This window comes from Aethalodelphis obliquidens, unplaced genomic scaffold, assembly GCF_003676395.1.
Source record: "Aethalodelphis obliquidens isolate GAN/ISIS:26980383/991018 unplaced genomic scaffold, ASM367639v1 scaffold43, whole genome shotgun sequence".
Lineage (NCBI taxonomy): Eukaryota > Metazoa > Chordata > Mammalia > Artiodactyla > Delphinidae > Aethalodelphis > Aethalodelphis obliquidens.
In genome coordinates this window covers 5511818-5531580 of record NW_020837987.1, presented here as the reverse complement: position 1 = coordinate 5531580, position 19763 = coordinate 5511818, and the positions used below count along the sequence as shown (strand labels likewise).

Genomic DNA, 19763 nt, shown 5'->3' with positions numbered 1-19763 from the left:
TGTATCAGTATGGACTCATGGATATTCTATACTTTCGGTTATTATACAATTACACTTTAGTTATTTTGTTGCTCAAATTGTTCCAGCTTTTAAAATCCTATTAAAGTCTTTTTTTTAACCTGAAAATTTCCCATCTCCTGCCTTTTTCTTCCTCCCCCTTTTCTTTCTCTTTCTCCCCCCACCCTCTCTTTTTTTTGTCTTCTATTTGCTGCAGAAACTGATCAATTGTCCTATAGGACGTCTCACATTTTGGATTTAACTAATTATGTTGTTTCACTTGTTCCTCGCTGCCTCCTCTCCCTTGCTTATTTATTGCAGTAACAGAAGCTTGATTAGATTTAGGTTTAATTTGGTAAAAGAATACTTAAGAGGTAATCCTGCTGTATCTCATCAGGAGCACATGGTATCTGGTTGTACTCCTTTGGTGTTGCCAAGATTGACCAGCAGTGTCATCCTGTTCCATCCATTTTAAAAAGCTCAATCAATCTTTCCATTAATAGTTTTAGCAGCACTTGATCATCATTACCTGTATCTATTACTTATTAACATATGGAAGATAGTGGTTTTCGAATTTTATCATTCTCTCTGAAATTATTAGTGACTTCTATAAACGTCCTCCTTATCAGGAATTGGGTTACTTTTTCACATACAGGAAAGAAGACAGAAAATGCTTGATTCTTTCTCTATTTTATATTGGGGGGGGGGAAAGAAATGAGTTGGTTACTAACACCGTTCAAAGGTGACCAGTGAGGAATGTGTGTGTGAATATCAATATGAACTGACATTTTCAAACATATTTATGTGCTTCAAGTCATTGCAGTCATTCTTTTTATTAAATATTTATTTTTATTTATTTATTTATTTATATTTAATTTATTTTTTTGGCTGCATCGGGTCTTAGTTGTGGCATGTGGGATCTTCACTGAGGCATGCAGGATCTTTTGTTGCGGCGCCCGGGCTCTTCCTTGTGGTGTGCGGGCTTCTCTCTAGTTGTGGCATGCGGGTTTTCTCTCTCTAGTTGGGGCACACGGGCTCCAGGGCACGTGGGCTCTGTAGTTGGGGCGCATGGGTTCCAGAGCGCGTGGGCTCTGTAGTTTGTGGCACACGGGCTCTAGTTGAGGCGCGTGGGCTCTATAGTTGTGACACGCGGGCTTAGTTGCCCTGCGGCGTGTGGGATCTTTGTTCAAACCCGCGTCCCCTGCATTGCAAGGCGGATTCTTTACCACTGGACCACCAGGGAAGTCCCCATTGAAGTCATTCTAATTGCTGCTCAAAATGTCCCATCTTTAGCCAGTGGCAACGCCTTCATACAGACTCCTGAGTCCTTTTGACTCAATCCCAGTAGTTTTGGAGGACGTCCTTGCTCTCTGGTACAAAATGCTTCATACTCATTTTGCCCATTTCCTGCCCCAGACCTAGAATCAGCTATTTCCCCAAGGATCCCTGGTTCCTTTGAGTCAGAAATGGTATTTAGAGGCCACAGCCTGGGCACTAGAGTTGCTCATTGTTACTGCGTTGTCATATGTAGAGCTTTTCCGTGGACTTAGCTAGGGAAATATATATATATATAATACATATTTATATATATTTATTATACGTATTATATATATAGTTTAGAAAGAGAAAACCCCATGAGTTCATTCTAATATTTCCAATTCAAATGAAAGATTACAGGGTATTACTTCTTTGATTTTATATTTGTATCTCTTTTCTTCTTCTTTTTAAAAAATATTTATTTATTTATTTGGCTGTGCCGGGTCTTAGTTGCGGCAGGTGGGGTCTTCACCGCCACGTGCGGGATCCTCAGCTGTGGCATGTGGGATCTTTTAGCTGCAGCATGAGGGATTTTTAGTTGTGGCATGCGAACTCCCAGCTGCCGCATGTGGGATCTAGTTCCCTGACCAGGGAGCGAACCTAGGCCCCCTGTACTAGGAGCCCAGAGTCCTAGCCACTGGACCACCAGGGAAGTCTCGTGTATCTCTTTTCATTTGCATTAAAAACTTAGTCCCCAGTAACATTAGCATAGCTACATATTTGCTTTAGTCTAATATATAATTTCAAAATATATGATGTTGGGTCTCAAAATTTTAAACTGTATTTTACCAAAATAAAAAAAATCAGTATTATTATGAACAATAAGACTATTTGAAAGTAGGTTGCAGACATCATCCTTAATACTCCAACACACATTCTCTAAGAACATTCTCCCACTTAACCACGATACCATTATCACACCAAAGAAATTTTATAAAGATACAGTATTATCCAATATACCAATCTCTCATTTCTCATATTCAAATTTCCCCAGTTGACTCAAAAATGTACTTTCGCGGGACTTCCCTGGTGGCGCAGTCGTTAAGAATCCGCCTGCCAATGCAGGGGACACGGGTTTGAGCCCTGGTTTGGGAAGATCCCACAAGCCGCGGAGCAACTAAGCCCGTGCGCCACAACTACTGAGCCTGCACTCTGGAGCCCCCAAGCCACAACTACCGAAGCCCACACGCCTAGAGCCCGTGCTCCACAACAAGAGAAGCCACTGCAATGAAGAGTAGCCCCTGCTCGCCGCAACCAGAGAAAGCCCGCCTGCAGCAATGAAGACCCAACGCACCCAAAAATAAATTAAAAAAAATTTTTTAATGTACTTTCGGGACTTCCCAGGTGGTCCAGTGGCTGACTCTCACTCCCAATGCGGGGGGACCCAGGTTTAATCCCTGGTCAGGGAACTAGATCCCACATGCCACAACTAAGACCTGGTGCAGCCAAATAAATATTAAAAAACAACCCCAAACCCCACAAAAAACAACACTCCAAACCAAAAAATAACCCCAAAATGTACTTTCAAACGCAAATGCTTAAAAAAACTTAAAACACCCCACCCTGATTCAATCAAGATTTTGCATTGCATTTGGTTGTCATGTCTCTTTTAATCTAAAACAATCCCCACTGTACCCCCACTGACTTTCTGAAGAATATGATCTAGTTGTTTTGTACAAGGTCGCACAACTTTTATTTCACCCAGAATGTCTTTGGGATAGACTCCTATAAGTAGCATTGTCTGGGCAAAGAGTAAATGCTTATATCGTTTTCTTTTAATTAAAAAAATTTTTATTATTATTTTTGGGGTTTTATTAATTTTATTTATTTATTTTGTCTGCGTTGGGTCTTCGTGGCTGCGCGCGGGCTTTCTCTAGTTGCAGCGAGCGGGGACTACTCTTCGTTGTGGTGTGCAGGCTTCTTATCGCGGTGGCTTCTCTTGTTGCAGAGAACGGGCTCTAAGCGCGCGGGCTTCAGTAGTTGCAGCACGCGGGCTCAGTAGCTGTGTCTCACAGGCTCTAGAGTGCAGGCTCAGTAGTTGTGGCGCACGGGCTTAGTTGCTCCGCGGCATATGGAATCTTCCTGGACCAGGGCTCGAACCCATGTCCCCCACATTGGCAGGCGGATTCTTAACCACTGCACCACCAGAGAAGTCCAATAAATGCTTATAGAGTTTTTCTGGAGATGATCCCACAGATATTCCATATTGCACATCCACTGATGTATCAGAGTGCTGTTTCCCATAGCCTTACCAACAGAGGGAGCTGCCAAAATTACAGGTTTCCTTTTTCCCAGTCTGGTAGGTGAGAAATGTATCAAAGTGGGGTTTTAATTTGCTTTTCTCTTAGAGAGCTTGAGCATATTTTCTGAGAACTGTCCATTCATATATTTTGCCCATTTTTCCATGGACTTGGAATTTTTCTTTTCCACTTTGACACTACACACACACACACACACACACACTTTTGTTATAAACTGCAAACATTTCCCCCCAATTTGTCATTTCTTCTTAGTTTTTTTTTTTTTTTTTTTTTTTGGGTTCCCGGGCCTCTCACTGTTTTGGCCTCTCCCGTTGTGGAGCACAGGCTCCGGACTCGCAGGCTCAGTGGCCATGGCTTACGGGCCCAGCTGCTCCGTGGCATGTGGGATCTTCCTGGACCGGGGCACGAACCCGTGTCCCCTGCATCGGTAGGCGGACTCTCAACCCCTGTGCCACCAGGGAAGCCCTGCTTTTTTTTTTAAACCAAGTAAAAGTTTCTTTTATTTTTTTTGTCAGTACTTCCCCTTACTGCATCTGGATTTCAAATCATATTTTGGAAAGTTTGTCCAACTTCTAGTTTATAGAGGAATTCACCTACATGGAGCTCACATTTTGTTTGAGGACAATAAAAGATAAAGTAAAACAGTATGTTAGAAGATGTGCTATGGAGAAATATTGAGCAAGGATGGGGGTAAGGACCCTCTTGTTCAGTAGGGGGGTGGCTCGGAGCTGAGATGAAAAGGAGGGGGGACACTAAGGTGGCACATAGGAAGGCAAATGTGTAAAGACTGGGAAAGAGTAGCCAGGGATAGGAGGAGAACTGGGAGAGTGAGGGTGCTCTGGAGGCCAAGAGAGGAGTTATGGGAAGGGAGGTGGAAAATCAGGTTTAAAATCTCAAAGATGTCAAATATCCCTAATTTGTAAACTAACTGCAACCCCAATAAAACCCCCATCTATGTTTGTATTTCTTCTGGAACCAGGCAAATTGGGTATAAAGTTCACTTCATTTGGGAGAAAAACCTAGCAAGAGACAGGGACACATTGAAAAATAAGAGCAAGACGGCAATCAGCCATTTCAGGTACTAAGACGTATTACACAGCCTTTATAATTAAAACACTGTGGGGATGGCACACAAGCGTCAGACAGACAGTGGACTTGGAGAGAACACAGATGCAGCCAAATTAACCGTGGAAACTTAGTGTATGAAAAGGTGGCATCTCAAGTCACCTAAAACTACTTTATAAAGTTTAGGGATGTAAAGTTTTACTTTATAAGTTGAAGATAATTCACAGCGAAATGCTACAATCTAATCAGTACAGCTAGATTAGTTCTGAAAAATCTATACACCTGTTTAACCCCACCACCTTCAATGTACAACATATTCCCAACTCGAGAAAGTTTGTCTCCTCCTTGGTTGATCCCTGCCACCCAGCCCTCCTTCAGAGGCAATCACTGCTCTGAATGAGAATTTTAATAAATGATAGTGAGATACATTTAAAATAAGATAAAATTGAATCCATTTAGATAAATTCCAAATGGCTCAGAGATTTAAAATTTACATTTACAAAAGAAATTGTATAAAACTAGAAGGCAATGTCATCTCTTAAACCCTCCCCTCTTCCAGCAGATGCACTGCCTCCTCAGCCCTCACACCAACACATCTGAACGCAGGGCCTTTGCATGTGCTGTAGTCTTCCCCTCTGCAAGCCTTCCTCAGATACCCATGTACTTCCTTCTCTCTCTACCTTTACAGAGTGTCACCTTTGCTGTGTAGCCCTCTATTTAAAAATCACACCACTACAACCGCTTTTTCTCCACAGCAGTTCTTCCACATACTAAATATTTTGCTTACTTATTTTGTCAGTGGTCTGTTCTCCTGTCCTAGAATGACAACTCCCTGAAGGCTGGGACTTCTGTCCATTTTTTTAGTGCTGGATCCTCAGTATTTAGAGCAGGTGCTTGATTACTTTTTGTTGAGGGTAGAAGTGACGAGGAGAGTTTCAGGTAGGGTGGGGCACACAGTACCCCATTCTCTTGGCTTTAGTGGGATGATAGGACAGTGGCAAGGCAACTGAGAGGAAAAACAGAAGAGCCTGTGAAGGGGGACGGCAGGTGTGGGTAGAGACAATGGGCTGACGCATCCAGGCAATGCTTTCTTCCGAAAGTCTTATTAAGGGAAGTGAAGTGTTGGGGTGAACAAATGCGAAGCTCTGGACTTCTCTTTGAGCCACGTCTTCATCTGCACAGCTGCTGCAGGGCGCCTTGGGCCTGGATCCAGCGCAGCTGCCACTGGGGCAGGGACAGGCCTTGGCAGAGCTCCCCGGAGAGGGCGGCTTGTCCTGGCTGCTCCCACCTGGAGAAGGGGATGGCATAAGAGGGAAGGCCTGACCTCCAGACCTTCTCTGGCCTCCACTCAGCACCATGCTCTGCTTGTCATCAGCCCCCCACCCCCCCCCCCGCCCGGTCTAAGTTCTGCCTGTTCCACCAGTCAGCCCCCACCTCATCGTGCCCCCCTCTCACCAGTCCCCCACAACTCCCTGCAGCTCGGGGATTCGCTTCAGTGCTTGTTTCAGCAGGTTCTCCAGGCGCTTCAGAGCCTGCCCCAGGTTCTCTTTCTGCTCCTTCTCCTGGGATGCCCAGATCTGCAGCAGCTCTGCAGGTTAGAAACCCGGGGGGCAGCAATGAATCCTCTGGCTCCCTGGTGCCTTGCAGCCATTGGGTCACCAAGTCTCCAATCATCTAGCCTTCACCTGAGCATCTCTCCTAATCCTCTCTCTCCTCCCAGGTCCTCTTACCACGTGCAAACCCACCATACCTGAGGCGTCATTCTGAATGCCTTCCTCCTTCCCCCTGATGGTCCCTCGATCTCCATGGCCCAACCCTCAGTGTCCTCCCTGCTTCCTTACTTGTCCCCCAGCCTCCCTCCTTGGGCCCAAACCTCAGCCTCTTACCGGTCCATCCTTCACGTGGCAGCCAGAGTGATCTCACAGCCTAAACCTGATCCTTTCCCTCTCCTGCTTGGAACCCTGCAAGGCTCCCCAGAGCCCCAAGACAGAGCCCAGGCTCTCAGCCTAGTACTTGAGGGGTGCATCATGTGACCTCTGCTTACTACTCCTGAGCAAAACCTCACCTGTCTCCCAGGGCCCACTGGAGACACCATCTTTCCTCCTGGACAGCTCTCACCTCTTTCCCCATTGAGCTCTCAGCGCCAGCACATGGCACATACCCAGCGAGTGCTTGCTGAGTGAATCCAGGAATAAATGACTTTTCTGAGTTTCAGCTTCCTCTCTGTAAACTGGGGTCTTATGCTCCCTTCCCTTATGGTAAGGACTGGAAGACACTGTGCATGTGCAGATAACAGTGACTAGAATCACACCAGAGACACAGAGTGCTTACTGCAGCCAGGCATGGCTCAATACCCTGTTTGGGTCACCTGACTGAATCTTTCCAACAACTCTGTAAGGTATTATGATTATGCTTATTCCACTGAGGAGGAAGCTGAGGCACAGGGAGATCACGCAGCAAGGAAGAGGTGGGGCTGAGCAGAGAATCCAGGTAGTTTAACTACGCAGCCCACTTTCTAACTACTCAAGTATACTACTGTTTGGTGATGGATGAGTATTTGGCAATTCAATGAGCAGTGCTGCCTCATGGTTAGGAGCACAGACCCAGGTTAGACGGCCTGGACTCAAATCCCAGCTTGGCTGTCTGGGCAGCTACCAAGCCTTCTGCTTCTCAGTTCTCTCCTCTGTAAAACGGAGAGAACCCCTGGGCTGCTGTGCAGATGAAACTAGTGAGCATGCTCAAAGCACTCAGCACACTGTATAAGCAGTGGGTGTTTGTGATTTCTCCTGGACGCTGATGGTCCTGGGAAGGGGCTGGGATGCTGGATAAGGAAGCAGGGCAGGCCTACCCCGGGTGGATGGTCCTGGCGGCAGGCTGGTCTTCATGTGGAGCAGATACCAGCATCGGAGACTTCGCTGGTCCTGGAGGAACAGAAGGTCCTGGCGAAGAGAGGCAGCCTTCGGAAGGAGCAGCTCCGGAGCCTGGAGGAAGGGGGAAGGACAGTCACCTGGGGTGGGGGTAGAGGTGGGAAGACGGGTCCTAAGGGACAGGCACTCACCTTCCCTGCGGGCAGCCCCAATGTGTGGCTCAATACTATGAGGCTGGAGCCTCTTGGGGATGCAGGATGCAGCTGGTGGATGGATGGCAGGACCGTAGGGAGGGGCTGCAACCTGTGGGGGAAAATCCAGGTTGGGTGGGGCACTGAGAGGGAGGCTTGGGTTCCAGAGGCTCTGGGGGCTGGGAGCTGGACTCAGGAGGCCCAGGAACTTGGAGGTGGGTCTGAGGACTAGGATTCCAGAATGGGGCTGAGGACCTGAAGGTGAGGTCTGGCAGCTTGGGAACACTGGGAGGACTGGAATTGATTTTGTGGAGTGGGCCCAAGGAGCAACAGTCATCCATGGCAGGGGACATGGTGATGGCCCAGTCTCACCCTCCAGGGCTGTGCCGCAGCAGGGTGCCCAGCAGAAGATGGGGCAGATGCTGGGCTCCCTCCTCTAGACACCGAAGCAGCTCCTGGCTCTGTGGTGCCACCATCTCAGATGTGGGGACCACTTTTTGTCGAACCAAAGCTAGCACCTGTGGGGAAGGAAAGGGATGGGAAGGGCAATGTGAGGCCGCTTAGCCCCCTCCCTAGGAGACCCAGCCCTACCCAGAATTTGCCCCAACTCCCATCTCACCTCCCCAGGGCTCCGGCACAGGCTCGTCTTGCTGGCTGAGTTGCCCTTGATGAGCAGGCGGACCTGTTCCTGTGTCTCCTCCTAGGCAACAGAGAAGTCACGGAGATGGGCTGCTTTTCCTTGTCACCTTCCAGCCTCTGCCCTTGCTCACCCCTTTGCACAGGTCCTGATTCCTCTTGGGAGTCTCACCCTGGCCCCCTCCCCTCACCAGGAGGCCCAGTTCTGGATCTTAAGGGTCCCAGCCTCACTCCAGCCCTCCACCAGGCCCTGCCACTTCTCCCGGAGTCCCGCCTCTCACCACCAGTTGGCGCCAGTGCAAGATCCTCTGCTGTTTGGCCTGTAGCTCCTGGAGCAGAAGCTGCCGCTGCCCAGCAGCCTCCTCCAGCTCCTGGCTCATGGCATGCAGGGCCTTGAGTTCTGCCCGCAGGGCAGAGCTCCGGAGCCCCAGCACCAATGCCTGCCTGGGGCACGAGTAGAAAAGAGCAAAGGAGAAGGAAGGTGACTAAGACTCACCACAGAGGAGGGAGATCAGATCTGCAAGGATGCACAAGGAGCCGTAGCACAGGGAGAGAAACCAGAAGAGCAAGCAGGGATGCAGAAACAGGAGCCACAGGTGCAGAAAAAGTCCAATAACCTGAAACCTCTGGGAGAGAGATGGCCTAGAGGCCTCTGTCCATGGAGACCCCTCACCTCTCGCTGGATCCCACGGTACATCTCTCCGTCTGCTCCATCAGGCCTTGGAGGTGCCGGGTCAGGATTTGATGGTCCTCCAGGAGGGGGCCCCGCTGGGTGACCAGCGCAGCCACAGACTGCCAGCCCTCCTGGAGCGAGGCACAGAGTCAGGGTGGGCATGGTCCCTGGGGTTGGGGGCTGGGGGAGGGGATCGAGTGGGTTGGGAAGGGGATGGAGTCCTGGGGGTCACCTGGATGAGATGCACCATGGACGGCAGGGCCTGGCTAGAGTTGGGCTGGTCTGGGGCCTGGGAGCCGAGAGTAGGGGCCGAGCTGCAGAGAGAGGAGACCTGTCCCCTTGCCTGGGCCCTTGGGGGTAACCAATGTCAGCCCACCTGCCAGATTGGTTACTGGGTTTCAGTTCCACCCCCATCAGCAGGTCACCCTGCCTGGTCCTGACCTGTCCCAATTTCCTCAGCCCACTGCCCTGCTCTGACTGTGGGAGCACCCACGCCACACCTGGCTAGCTCTGTATCTTGGAGCTCATCCACGGTGCACAGGGACTGGATCTCTGCCTCCCGCTCTGCAGCCAGATGCTCCAAGGCAGCCAGGATGTGGCCCGGAGGGTGGTTTGTCAGCAGTGACTGGTGAGGAGAGGAGTGAGGTCAGGGCAGGATGGAGGAGGGCTACGAGCTGGGACCCATGGAGAAGGGGAAGGATCAAGAGTTAGGTCCTGGCACCCTGAGGTTTACATGGGGCAGAGGGTGTGTCCTTTTTGAGAGCCCCCTCACCTCCACTGAGCTAAGCCACTGCTGGTAGGAAGTTCCAAAGAGATCATCTCGAGGGGTTCTGTGGAGTTGGGGAAGGGGACAGAGAATGTTACAGAACACATCAACTCACCCTCTAATGATCACCACCACCCTATAGGGTAGGGGTTGTCATTGTCCCCATTTTAAGGATTGGAAACCAGGCTCTTTCTCTACACCTGTCAGACTTGAGTTCCCCACTTAATATCAACTTGCTGGTCTTGGGCCCCTTCACGTGTGCTGTTTACCTGGAACACCCTCTCAACCTTTTACTCTCCTCACCAGAGAACCCGTCCTGTCTCCTTAGCTGGGTAAGGCATTTCATTTGGGTTCCCTGCGCCTCTCAGGCCTCCCCACCCTCTGACAGCCCTAACTACCTGGGTTGTCACTGTCTATGATGGTCTGTTTCCCTCTTTTCCCAGCCTGGGAGCCCTGTCAAGGCAGGGCCTGGGCTAACAGAGCCCAGAGGCCCAACGTCTGTAACAAGTGACTACCCCCAAAGCCCAGGTTCTTTGCAGGGTCTCGGGGGTTGAGGGATACTCACGGAATGCTGCCTCCCTTGGCCCGAGGCATCAGGAGCTTCTGCAGGAACTGGGTCCGGAGGCTGCAGGCTGTTCGGACATCACCCTGTGAAGAAGGGAGTGTAGCTTGAGGAGGGCCCAAAGGTCCACCGAACCCCAGGCTCCCCATCTTTTCCCCCATGGCTCAGGATTCTTACCAGGACCACAGGCTCCAGGCTCAGGGCTGCTGATGTCAAGGGTCCAAAGTTTATATCCACTTTGGCCTTCCTGGAGAGAGAAGTGCAGTTGGGGCTGAGGTTCCTGGGAAGAGGGAGCTGGCAGCACAGATGTCTGTGTCCCCTCTCGCTGCCAGCAAAGCTAGCCTTGATCTCAGAGGCCAACCCCAAATTAGACCACTGTCATCTCCTGGCTAGATGACTGCATTAACCTCCTCATCGGTCTCCCTGCTCTTGCCCACTGCAGTCTGCTCTCTACCCAGTAGTCAATGATCCTCATACAGATCATGTCACTGTTTTGCTCAAAACCCTTGAAAACAATGTGATGTGGCCCCATTACACTCAGAAAAGCAACAATGGGTATTAGAACTCTTCTAAGCACTCCGCGTGATTTGACTCACTCAATTATCATACCTACCCTATAGAGTAGGTATTAATATTATCCCCATTCTATAGAACTTAGAAACTGAGGCACAAAGAAGTTAAATACTTTGCCCAAAGTCACACAGCTGTAAGTGGCTGAGCCAGGCCATGAATCCAGCCTGAGAATAAAATTCCAATGCCTCCATGGCGCTCTGTCCACCTCTCCAACCTACCACCTCACGCTCTCCCTCTTGCCTACGAAACTTAAGCTGAACTGGCCTCTTGGCTGTTCTTCCCACATGCCAAGCTCAGGGCTCTGCTTCTGCTGTTCCTCTCCATGGAAATTCCTCCCCCAACTCAAATGTTACCTCCTCAAAGAGGCCTTCTCTGACCATCATACCTAGGGCAGGATGTCCCTCTCCCTTTCTATCATATCACCTTTTCTTCATAGCGCTCATCTCTACCTATGATTGCAGGATCTGTCTCCTAGTTTACCACCTGTCTCCTCTGCATCACAGTGTGAGGTCCATGAGGGCAGGACTGTCCCGTTTACCGTTTTTTCCCCCGCACCGGTGTTCTAGATATATAGCTGGCACTATTCTAGGCACTGGAAATACAGGTGGCTGAGATGACAAAACTTCCTGGTCTCATGGATGTTAAATCTTAAGGAGTGGAGCTCAGAATTCTGGAACCCAAGAAGCGTTCAGGGCAGAGCACTGGGTCTTTAAGAATGTGTCTACCCAGCCTGGCGGGGGCTGCTCCCTGGACACCTGAGGCTTACCTCTCTATGTCCTGCAAATGCTTGAGCTGATTCTGCAGCTGCTGCATGGGACCTTGGAGCCCACCCTGCTGTCTTTGCATGGCCCCAGCTTGGGCCCGGAGGAGGAGAGCACGACGCTGGGTGTCTTGCACGCTCTGTAGGGCCTGCTCCATGGCCATGTCTGTGAGAGGAACAGGGGCGGCCATCAGTACTTTCCTTAACCTTGTTCTGCTGCCCATCTGTCCAGCCCCATGGGTCACCCTGAGCCTCAGTCTCTCGCTCCAACAGCTCCAGGCTCTGGTCTAACTCCAGGATCTCTGCCCGCAGGTGGGCAACAGCGGCTTCCAGCTTCAACTTCCGACGGGCCTGGTGGAATCAGGTACAGGGTCAGATGCATGGCCTGGCTGGGGCTCGGCCTGGCCTGACTGCCCTGTGTGGAGCAGCAGTCTCTTACCTGCCCAGTTAGGTGGCAGAGGGTTTTCCCTAGGCAGTTTCGGTGCCTGAACTTCTAGGACCAGAAGAGCACTATGGTACTATCCTGTCCCCCTCCTTCCTCCTGGGATTGCCTCATCTAGCCTCCCACCCTGTTTCTTGTCTCTGTCCCAGTCCTCATCTCCCCACTGAGCCCCACACCTGGGAGTCCTGAGGTCTCCTGGAAGCCTCCCCCGCCCCAGATGTCACCTGGGCACCATGCACACATTGGGTCCCATATTGGTCTCAGTATCTCTCCCAAACCAGTCTCTTCTCCCAACCTCACCAGCTTTGATGCCCCATATCCATGTCCCCCCAACCACAGCTCATACCTTCTCCCCCTAGACTGTAAGCCCTGTGAGTGCAGGGATCAGGGCTGTTTTGTGACACAGTGACCCTAGCATCACCCAGCACAAGGCTGGGGCTAGAGCAGGTCTACAAATCCTCTTTTTGGATGAAAGAAAATCTTGCAGCACGTGCTTCTCACCTCTGGACTGTCCTGGTGGCCATACCTGAGGAAGTGAGGCCAGAGTTAGGGGATGACAGGGACTTCCAGGGGGAGATGGGAGGCTGAGGCTGTGGGTGGGGACATGGCTTGAGGGGGCTGGGGAAGACAGGAGGGGACAGCTTTGAGGACCAGTTACCAGAGCAGGTTTCCCCGGATCTTCTTGACATTCCTATAGTGGAGAGGTAGGAAGAAGGGGAGTTACTGTAGGACTCGCCTAGGTCCCCTCCCCTGCCACAGCTTCCCTCATGCAGCCAGGCTCACCTCTGGCTGTGCACATGCCGCAAGACGTAGGCCCAGATATCGGCCCCCTGGCCCAGACACAGCCTGTGGGAACAGTATGTAAGGGGATGCCTGGGACGTCACACAGGGTGGAGGATGTTCATTCGCAGGGTGGTGGGGGGTAAGGTCTTTACTAGGGAATTCTCACCTCTTGGGGGAGGGAGGGTCCCTACTTTTGGGGTAAGGTATTCCCTCCTGGGGAGTTCTCAGTCACTGAGAGGGTGGGCTTCTCACTGGGTGTAGGGGTATTCTCATTCCATGGTGGAGTGCTCCCTTTCTCCAGTCACTTCCAGAGGTGGGGGTGAGGGCTATACTGCCTGGAAGGGCTCTCTCATTATCAGCTGTGGGTCATCACTCCTATACATTCAATCTTCAATGGGGTGGTCTTTGCTGACTCCAGAGGGTCCTCACTGGCTGGGCTGGGGTGTGTGGTGGGTGACGAAGTGCTGCAGGGACAGCCTTACTCTGGAGATCCAATTTCCCCACCGGGAGGGGGCATTCATTACTAACTCACTGGTGCAAGGGACCTCACTCTGGGCGGCCTCACAGGATGGGCGCGGGAGTGTTGGAGTCACCGCCAGGACGTCCTCACACAGTTCAGGATTCTCTGCCTGGATTTGCTACTCGGGGGGCGGGGGCGCCCTCAAGGGTTATTCTCACTCGGGCAGAGGGGGATGGGGAGGGCGGCGCGTCTTAGATGAAGATGTGGTTCTCACTCCCCGGGACTCTATCTCCAGGGTGGGGAGTCGTCACTCCTAGAGAGGTCCTCACCTGCGCAGCGTCGACTCCGGGGCCCGGGCGGCCACGGGCGCCTCCATCTCTTCCGCCGCCCAGCAGCCCAGTTCCCGCGCTTGCTGCGCTAACTCCATGACAGGGCCTCAGCCGCCGCCTCCCGCCCCTTCTTCAAGTGTGGCTTCCGCCTCTGACGTCACGAGTGCGCCGGAAGTGACGCCATCAATCGCCAGACAGGCAGGGGCTTTCCGGCTCTGCAAGATGTCAGAGCCGCTCTCCGTCTCTCACGCTTGAGGGTCCGGTCCCTTTGAGTGGAGATGAAAGGGGCGTGGAGAAACGGTGGGGCCCGCTAGCCTTCTGCGTCCTCCTTCCTACTACCATCGGTTCCCTAAGAGACAAAAGGTCCCCAATGCCTCCCTTCATTTTCTTGACAAAATGGGACTTTCATCCCAGAAGGATGAGAATCAGGCGAGGAGATGCCAAATTTACTGCTTTTTGGTTTCAGAAACAGGGTGTCAGGTCTGAGTGAGGGATAGAGGGCAGATGGCATGACCCTAATATCTCTCTGGCATGCTTTCTTCTAGGTATTCGTTCGTCCTTACCATTCTGTAACATTCGTGAGCTGACCCTGTGCTGGGGACACCCCGGTGGCTGAGACAGACACAGTCTCAGCTACTCGAGCCCCAGCTACTGGAGCTACCAGTTCAGTGAGGGACACAGACGCATCACCAGGTAGGGGTGGTAGAACATAAGCAGCAGGGGTGGGTCAATTTGGAACACAAGGAATCTGAGAGGTCTATGGAGTGCCCCAGAAAGCACTGGATACTAGGGCTGGAGTTCTGGAGAGCCCACTCAGTCTCAGACATGGCCCTGAGAAATGGCAACATTCAGGGACTTTTCATTCAATATGATTCATCACTGTCCTCAGTGTCCAGTACAGAGCCTGACGCTCTAAATAGTTGTTGAAGAAACAAATGGCAGGAAAGGTGGTGGGGGTGAGACTAAAGCTGGGAACGCTGGGAGGAGGATGGAGCAGGATGAAGGGAGGAAGGGGTTGAGGACAGTGCTGGACCACTGTAGGGCTGTGGAGAAGAGAGGAGACTGAGCGGATGGGTCATGTGAGGTTGACTGGCTGTTGAGGGTTGAGATCCAGGGCTCTAGGCTGGGGATTAGGTGGAACAGACCTTGAAATGGGGAGGTGAGAGAAGGGGCAGCTTTGGGGGAGATGCTGATAACAATGTGAGACTCTGTGGGTGTGAGGAGTCAAGGGGACATCCAAGGGTCAGCCGAGCCTCTAGTCCAGGGGAAAGGGGACCATGAGGTCACCACTAAATAGCAGATTTCGGGGAGAAGCTGAGTTCAGCTTCAAATTCTTCATAAGGGCTGAGATGCAGAAGAGGGTGCCAGGGGCTGATGTAATCCAGTTGGGCTTCCTGGAAGAAAGACTAGGAGCTGCTACTCCACCATCCTGATTTCTCAAGTTTCCATTTCTTTCAAGCATCTCCACCCTTCCAACCTTTGTGGGTTGTTTTGCTGCTAAAAAAAAAGAAAATCAATTAGACAGCATGTTTGCCAAGGGCCTCTGAGCCTTTCAAGGGACTTTAGAAAGTATTGGCTGTTAAAGGAATGAAAAGACAAGTCACAGACTGGGAGAAAATATTTGCAAAACACATACCTGATTATTGATGAGTATCCAAAATATGCAAAGAACTCTTAAAACTCAACCATAAGAAAATAAATAATCCAATTTAAAAATGGACAAAAATTGTGAACTGATGTCTCACCAAAGATGATATACAGATAAATGCAAATAAGCATATGAAAAGTTGTTCAACATTCTAGGTCCTCAGCGAGCTGCACATTAAAACAATAATGGGTTACCTCTACATACCTATTAGAATGTCTAAAATCCAAGACAATGACAAGACCAAATGCTGCTGAGGATGTGGAGCAATAGGAGCTCTCACTCATGGCTGGTGGGAATGCAAAATGATACAGCCGCTTTGGAAGACAATCTGAAAAGGCCATATGCTGTATGATTGCAACTGTGTGGCTTTGTGGAAAAGGCAGAACTATAGAGATCAGTAAAAAGATGGTAGTGGCCAGTGGGTGGGGGGTAAGGAGGAAAAGGTGAAACACAAAGGGTGATTTTTTTAGGAGGGTGAAACTATTTTGTATGATACTGTAATGATGGATATGTCATATTATGCATTTGTAAAAAGCCACAAAACTGTACAACACAGAGTGAGCCCTAACGTAAGGTATGGATTCTGGCTAGGAATAATGTTTCACTCTTGATCATCAATAGTAACAAAGGTACCATCCTCCTGCAAGACGGTAATAATAGGGGAAAATGTGTGTGGAGGGAGGGGACGTAGATGGGAACTTTATTTTTTGTGTGGTTTTTCTCTAAGCATAAGACTGCTCACAAAAAAAATAAAGTCTATTAAACAAAAGAATTGGCTGAAAGCTGGAATATTGTTTAATGAATATCTATAACCATAAACTAATGGCAGTTAATCAGATGCACCTTGACTCAAGCTATATAATTATATATAAATATAAAAGGATTCTTAATCTGTTTTGGATAAAAAATTAAAGGCAAATAAGGAATAATTGCCAGCAGTTTCCCCTCCAGCTCTAAAAAAAGCCAATAGGGAATTTTAGGCACATCCTCTCAAGACACCTAAGAGAGAGCAGAGCTGGTCATGTGACCATCTCCCCAGCAACCACTAACCATCTTCTCCCCACTCTCCTCCAGTCTCTGTGTGGTGGCTTTGTAATGTGTCCATTTGACTAGGTTGAATGAACTATTTCCTAGAATCACCTTCTGTGTCCAATTATGATGGGATGGAAGAGATTCTTGGGCAAGATTTGGAGGGGAGAAGTGAAGCAGCTGCCCTTTTGTAGATCACACAGGTTGTCACTGGCTGGCTGCTGGCTCATCATGTTTGCATAGGGCAGCAGCCAGGCCAGCAATTGTTTCACCTTCTCCTGGCTCTTCCTTCAACTTCTCCAACTCCTGGGCCATATGTGTGTTGAGCTCCAGCTTCTTCTGTGGCTGCTCATACCAACAAGGTCAGAGGCAAGCTTGTTCCAGCTTGTCCTAGCTTCCCCCCATTTTACATCTGTCTTCCCTTCTTAACAACAGCCTGCCCTGTGCACTTCGAGTGCCAGCATCTGACACTAAGACAACAATATGAAGGATTGCTTAATGACTCCACCAATTGTATAAAATCAAATCCCTGTTTATCTATCGATTGATCTATCTATCTGATATATATCCCCTAGTGGTTCAGCCTCTCTGATTGAACCCTGATACGAGGAGGATACCGAGACCAGGGCATGGAACCAGGGCAGGGGATGATAGGACTGAAGCACTGAGGGGGCTGGTGGAAGTAATGATCAGGCTGAATGGAGGGAACTTATCCTTAGGTTAAGACCTTTCCAGAGAGGAAAGCAGTGTTCTCTTTGGGACAGTACCTGTCAAGACTCCCTCCCTCTCACATCTGAGCTTTTATTCCTGTTGTGCCCCCCCAACTCAATTACCCTTCTTTCTTATCTTCAAAGGCAACCTCCTCCTCATCCTTTAGATCTTCCCCCCTTTATTTATTTATTTATTTAAAATTTGAATTGTAGGGAATTCCCTGGCTGTCCCGTGGTTAGGACTCCATGCTCTTACTGCCAAGGGCCTGGGTTCAATCCCTGGTTGGGGAACTGAAATCCCACAAACTGCACAGCACGGCAAGAAAAAAACAAATTGAATTATAATTAACATGCACTATTATGTTAGTTTCAGGTATAATGATTTGATATTATTATACATTATGAAATGATCATTACAATAAGTCCAGTTACTGTCTTTCACCATACAAAGTTGTTACGGTATTATTGGCTAGATTCCATATGTTGTACATTACACCCCCATGACTTATTTATTTTATAGCAGGAAGTTTGTATCTCTTAATCCCTTTCACTTATTTCATCTGTTCCCCCACCAGGTCCCACTGGGGACCACCATTTTGTTCTCTGTATCTAAGAATCTGTTTTTGTTTTGTTTTGTTTGTTCATGTGTTTTGTTTGTAAAAATTCCACATAAAAGTGAAATCATAGTGTTTGTTTTTCTCTGATTTATTTCACTTAGCATAATACCCTGCAGGTTAATGCATGTTGCTGCAAATGGTAGGAATTCATTTTTTTTAATAATTTATTTTTGGCTGTGTTGGGTCTTCGTTGCTGCGCATGGGCTATCTCTAGTTGCGGTGAGCAGAGGCTACTCTTTGTTGCAGTACGCGTGCTTCTCATTGTGGTGGCTTCTCTTGTTGCGGAGCACGGGCTGTAGGTGCACGGGCTTCAATAGTTGTGGCACGCGGGCTCAGTAGTTGTGGCTCGCGGGCTGTAGAGCAGAGGCTCAATAGTTGTGGCACGTGGGCTTCGTTGCCTTGTGGCATGTGGCATCTTCCCAGAGCAGGGCTTGAACCCATGTCCCCTGCATTGACAGGCGGATTCTTAACCACTGTGCCACCAGGGGAGTCCCTGACCCACTTTTAAAATTGGGTTGTTTGCTTTTTTGGTATTGAATTGTATGAGTTCTTTGTATATTTTGGATATCAACCCCATGTTGGTTATATTGTTTTGCAAATATCTTCTTTCATTCAGTAGTTTGCCTTTTTGTTTTTATGGTGGATTCCTTTGTTGTGCAAAGCTTTTTAGTTTGATGTAGTCCCATTTGTTTATTTTTGCTTTTGTTTCCCTTGCCTCAGGAGACATCAAAAATAATATTGCTGACTGATGTCAAGAGTGTACTGTCTATGTTTTCTTCTAGGTGTTTTATGATTTCAGGTCTTACATTTAAGTCTTTAATCCATTTTGAGTTTATTTTTATATATGGTATAAGAAAGTGGTCATTTTCATTCCTTTGCATGTAGCTGTACAATTTTTCCATCATTTATCGAAGAGACTGTGTTTTCCCCATTGTATTTTCTTGCCTCCTTTGTTGTAGATTAATTGACCATATGAGGGTGGATTTATTTCTGTGCTCTCTGTTTTGTTCCATTGGTATGTGTCTGTTTTTCTACCAGCACCATACTGTTTTTTGTTGTTGTTGTTGATTTTGCGGTACGCAGGCCTCTCACTGTTGTGGCCTCTCCCGTTGCGGAGCACAGGCTCCGGACGCGCAGGCCCAGCAGCCATGGCTCACGGGCCCAGCCGCTCCGCGGCATGCGGGATCCTCCTGGACCAGGGCACGAACCCACGTCCCCTGCATCAGCAGGCGGACTCTCAACCACTGCGCCACCAGGGAAGCCCACCAGTGGAGCTTTAATGGCTATTTAGGGAGACGTGAGAGATTAGAAACTAAAGGAGCTGAATGTGTGCAATTGGGTTTTCCTGCCTGCCAGTTTTCCCCATAAGATTTTTCTGAATTCTTGCCAAAATGAGTAGCTGGGGTTGGATTAGAAAGTTTGCCTCACTGGAAGGAGAAGCAATAAACATGATAAGCATGTTTATAGAACATGACAATTTGATTCTAAAGCGTGTGGCAGGGGTAGGGATAAGTCGGAAGATTGGGATTGACATATACACACTACTTTATATAAAACAGATAACTAATAAGGACCTACTGTATAGCACAGGGAACTCTACTCAATATTCTGTAATGGCCTATATGGGAAAAGAGTCTAAAAAAGAGTAGATATATGTATATGTATAACTAACCCACTTTACTGTACACCTGAAACTAACACAACATTGTAAATCAACTATACTCCAATAAAATAAAATAAAACGTATGGGGAAAATCAAAGCCTCTAGAAGAGCTACAACAATCTTGAAGAAGAACATGGTTGGGGGTTTACACTATATAACTTTCAATGCTTACTGTAAGACCTACAGTATGACGGTGTGATATTGGTATAAATATAGACAAAGAGACCAGTGAAGCAAAACAACGAGTGCAGACATAGACTAACATGTACACAGTCACTTGGTTTAAGACAAAGGTGCCAGTTTAATACAATGGGGTCAGGAAAGTCTTGTCAATTAATGCTAATGAAACTGTGTATCAATATAGTGAGAAAATGAATCTTGAATCCTTCCTTACTTCATACCACATCACTTTTT

General features: G+C 48.9%; 1 protein-coding gene across 5 annotated transcripts; it reads right to left on the bottom strand.

Annotated features, from left to right (window-relative positions):
- Nucleotides 1-4647: 4647 nt before the first annotated feature.
- On the bottom strand, nt 4648-13817 carry HAUS5 (HAUS augmin like complex subunit 5). 5 transcript variants are annotated; one of them, XM_027078884.1, is made up of 19 exons: nt 13683-13817; nt 12894-12956; nt 12769-12801; nt 12612-12636; nt 11914-12019; nt 11675-11834; nt 10513-10615; nt 10339-10421; nt 9780-9837; nt 9508-9632; nt 9240-9357; nt 9008-9138; nt 8616-8778; nt 8318-8398; nt 8071-8216; nt 7699-7810; nt 7489-7621; nt 6096-6228; nt 4648-5928 (listed from the first exon to the last, which is right to left on the bottom strand). In XM_027078884.1, the coding sequence occupies exons 1-19, from the start codon at nt 13778-13780 to the stop codon at nt 5811-5813; spliced, it is 1989 nt and encodes a 662-aa protein (XP_026934685.1). In that variant the 5' UTR covers nt 13781-13817; the 3' UTR covers nt 4648-5810. The 5 variants fall into 5 exon arrangements, with proteins under 5 accessions (XP_026934685.1, XP_026934686.1, XP_026934683.1 ...); XM_027078885.1 differs by having other exon boundaries at nt 10513-10582; XM_027078882.1 differs by having other exon boundaries at nt 10513-10629; nt 11675-12019.
- Between the last annotated feature and the right edge of the window lie 5946 nt (nt 13818-19763).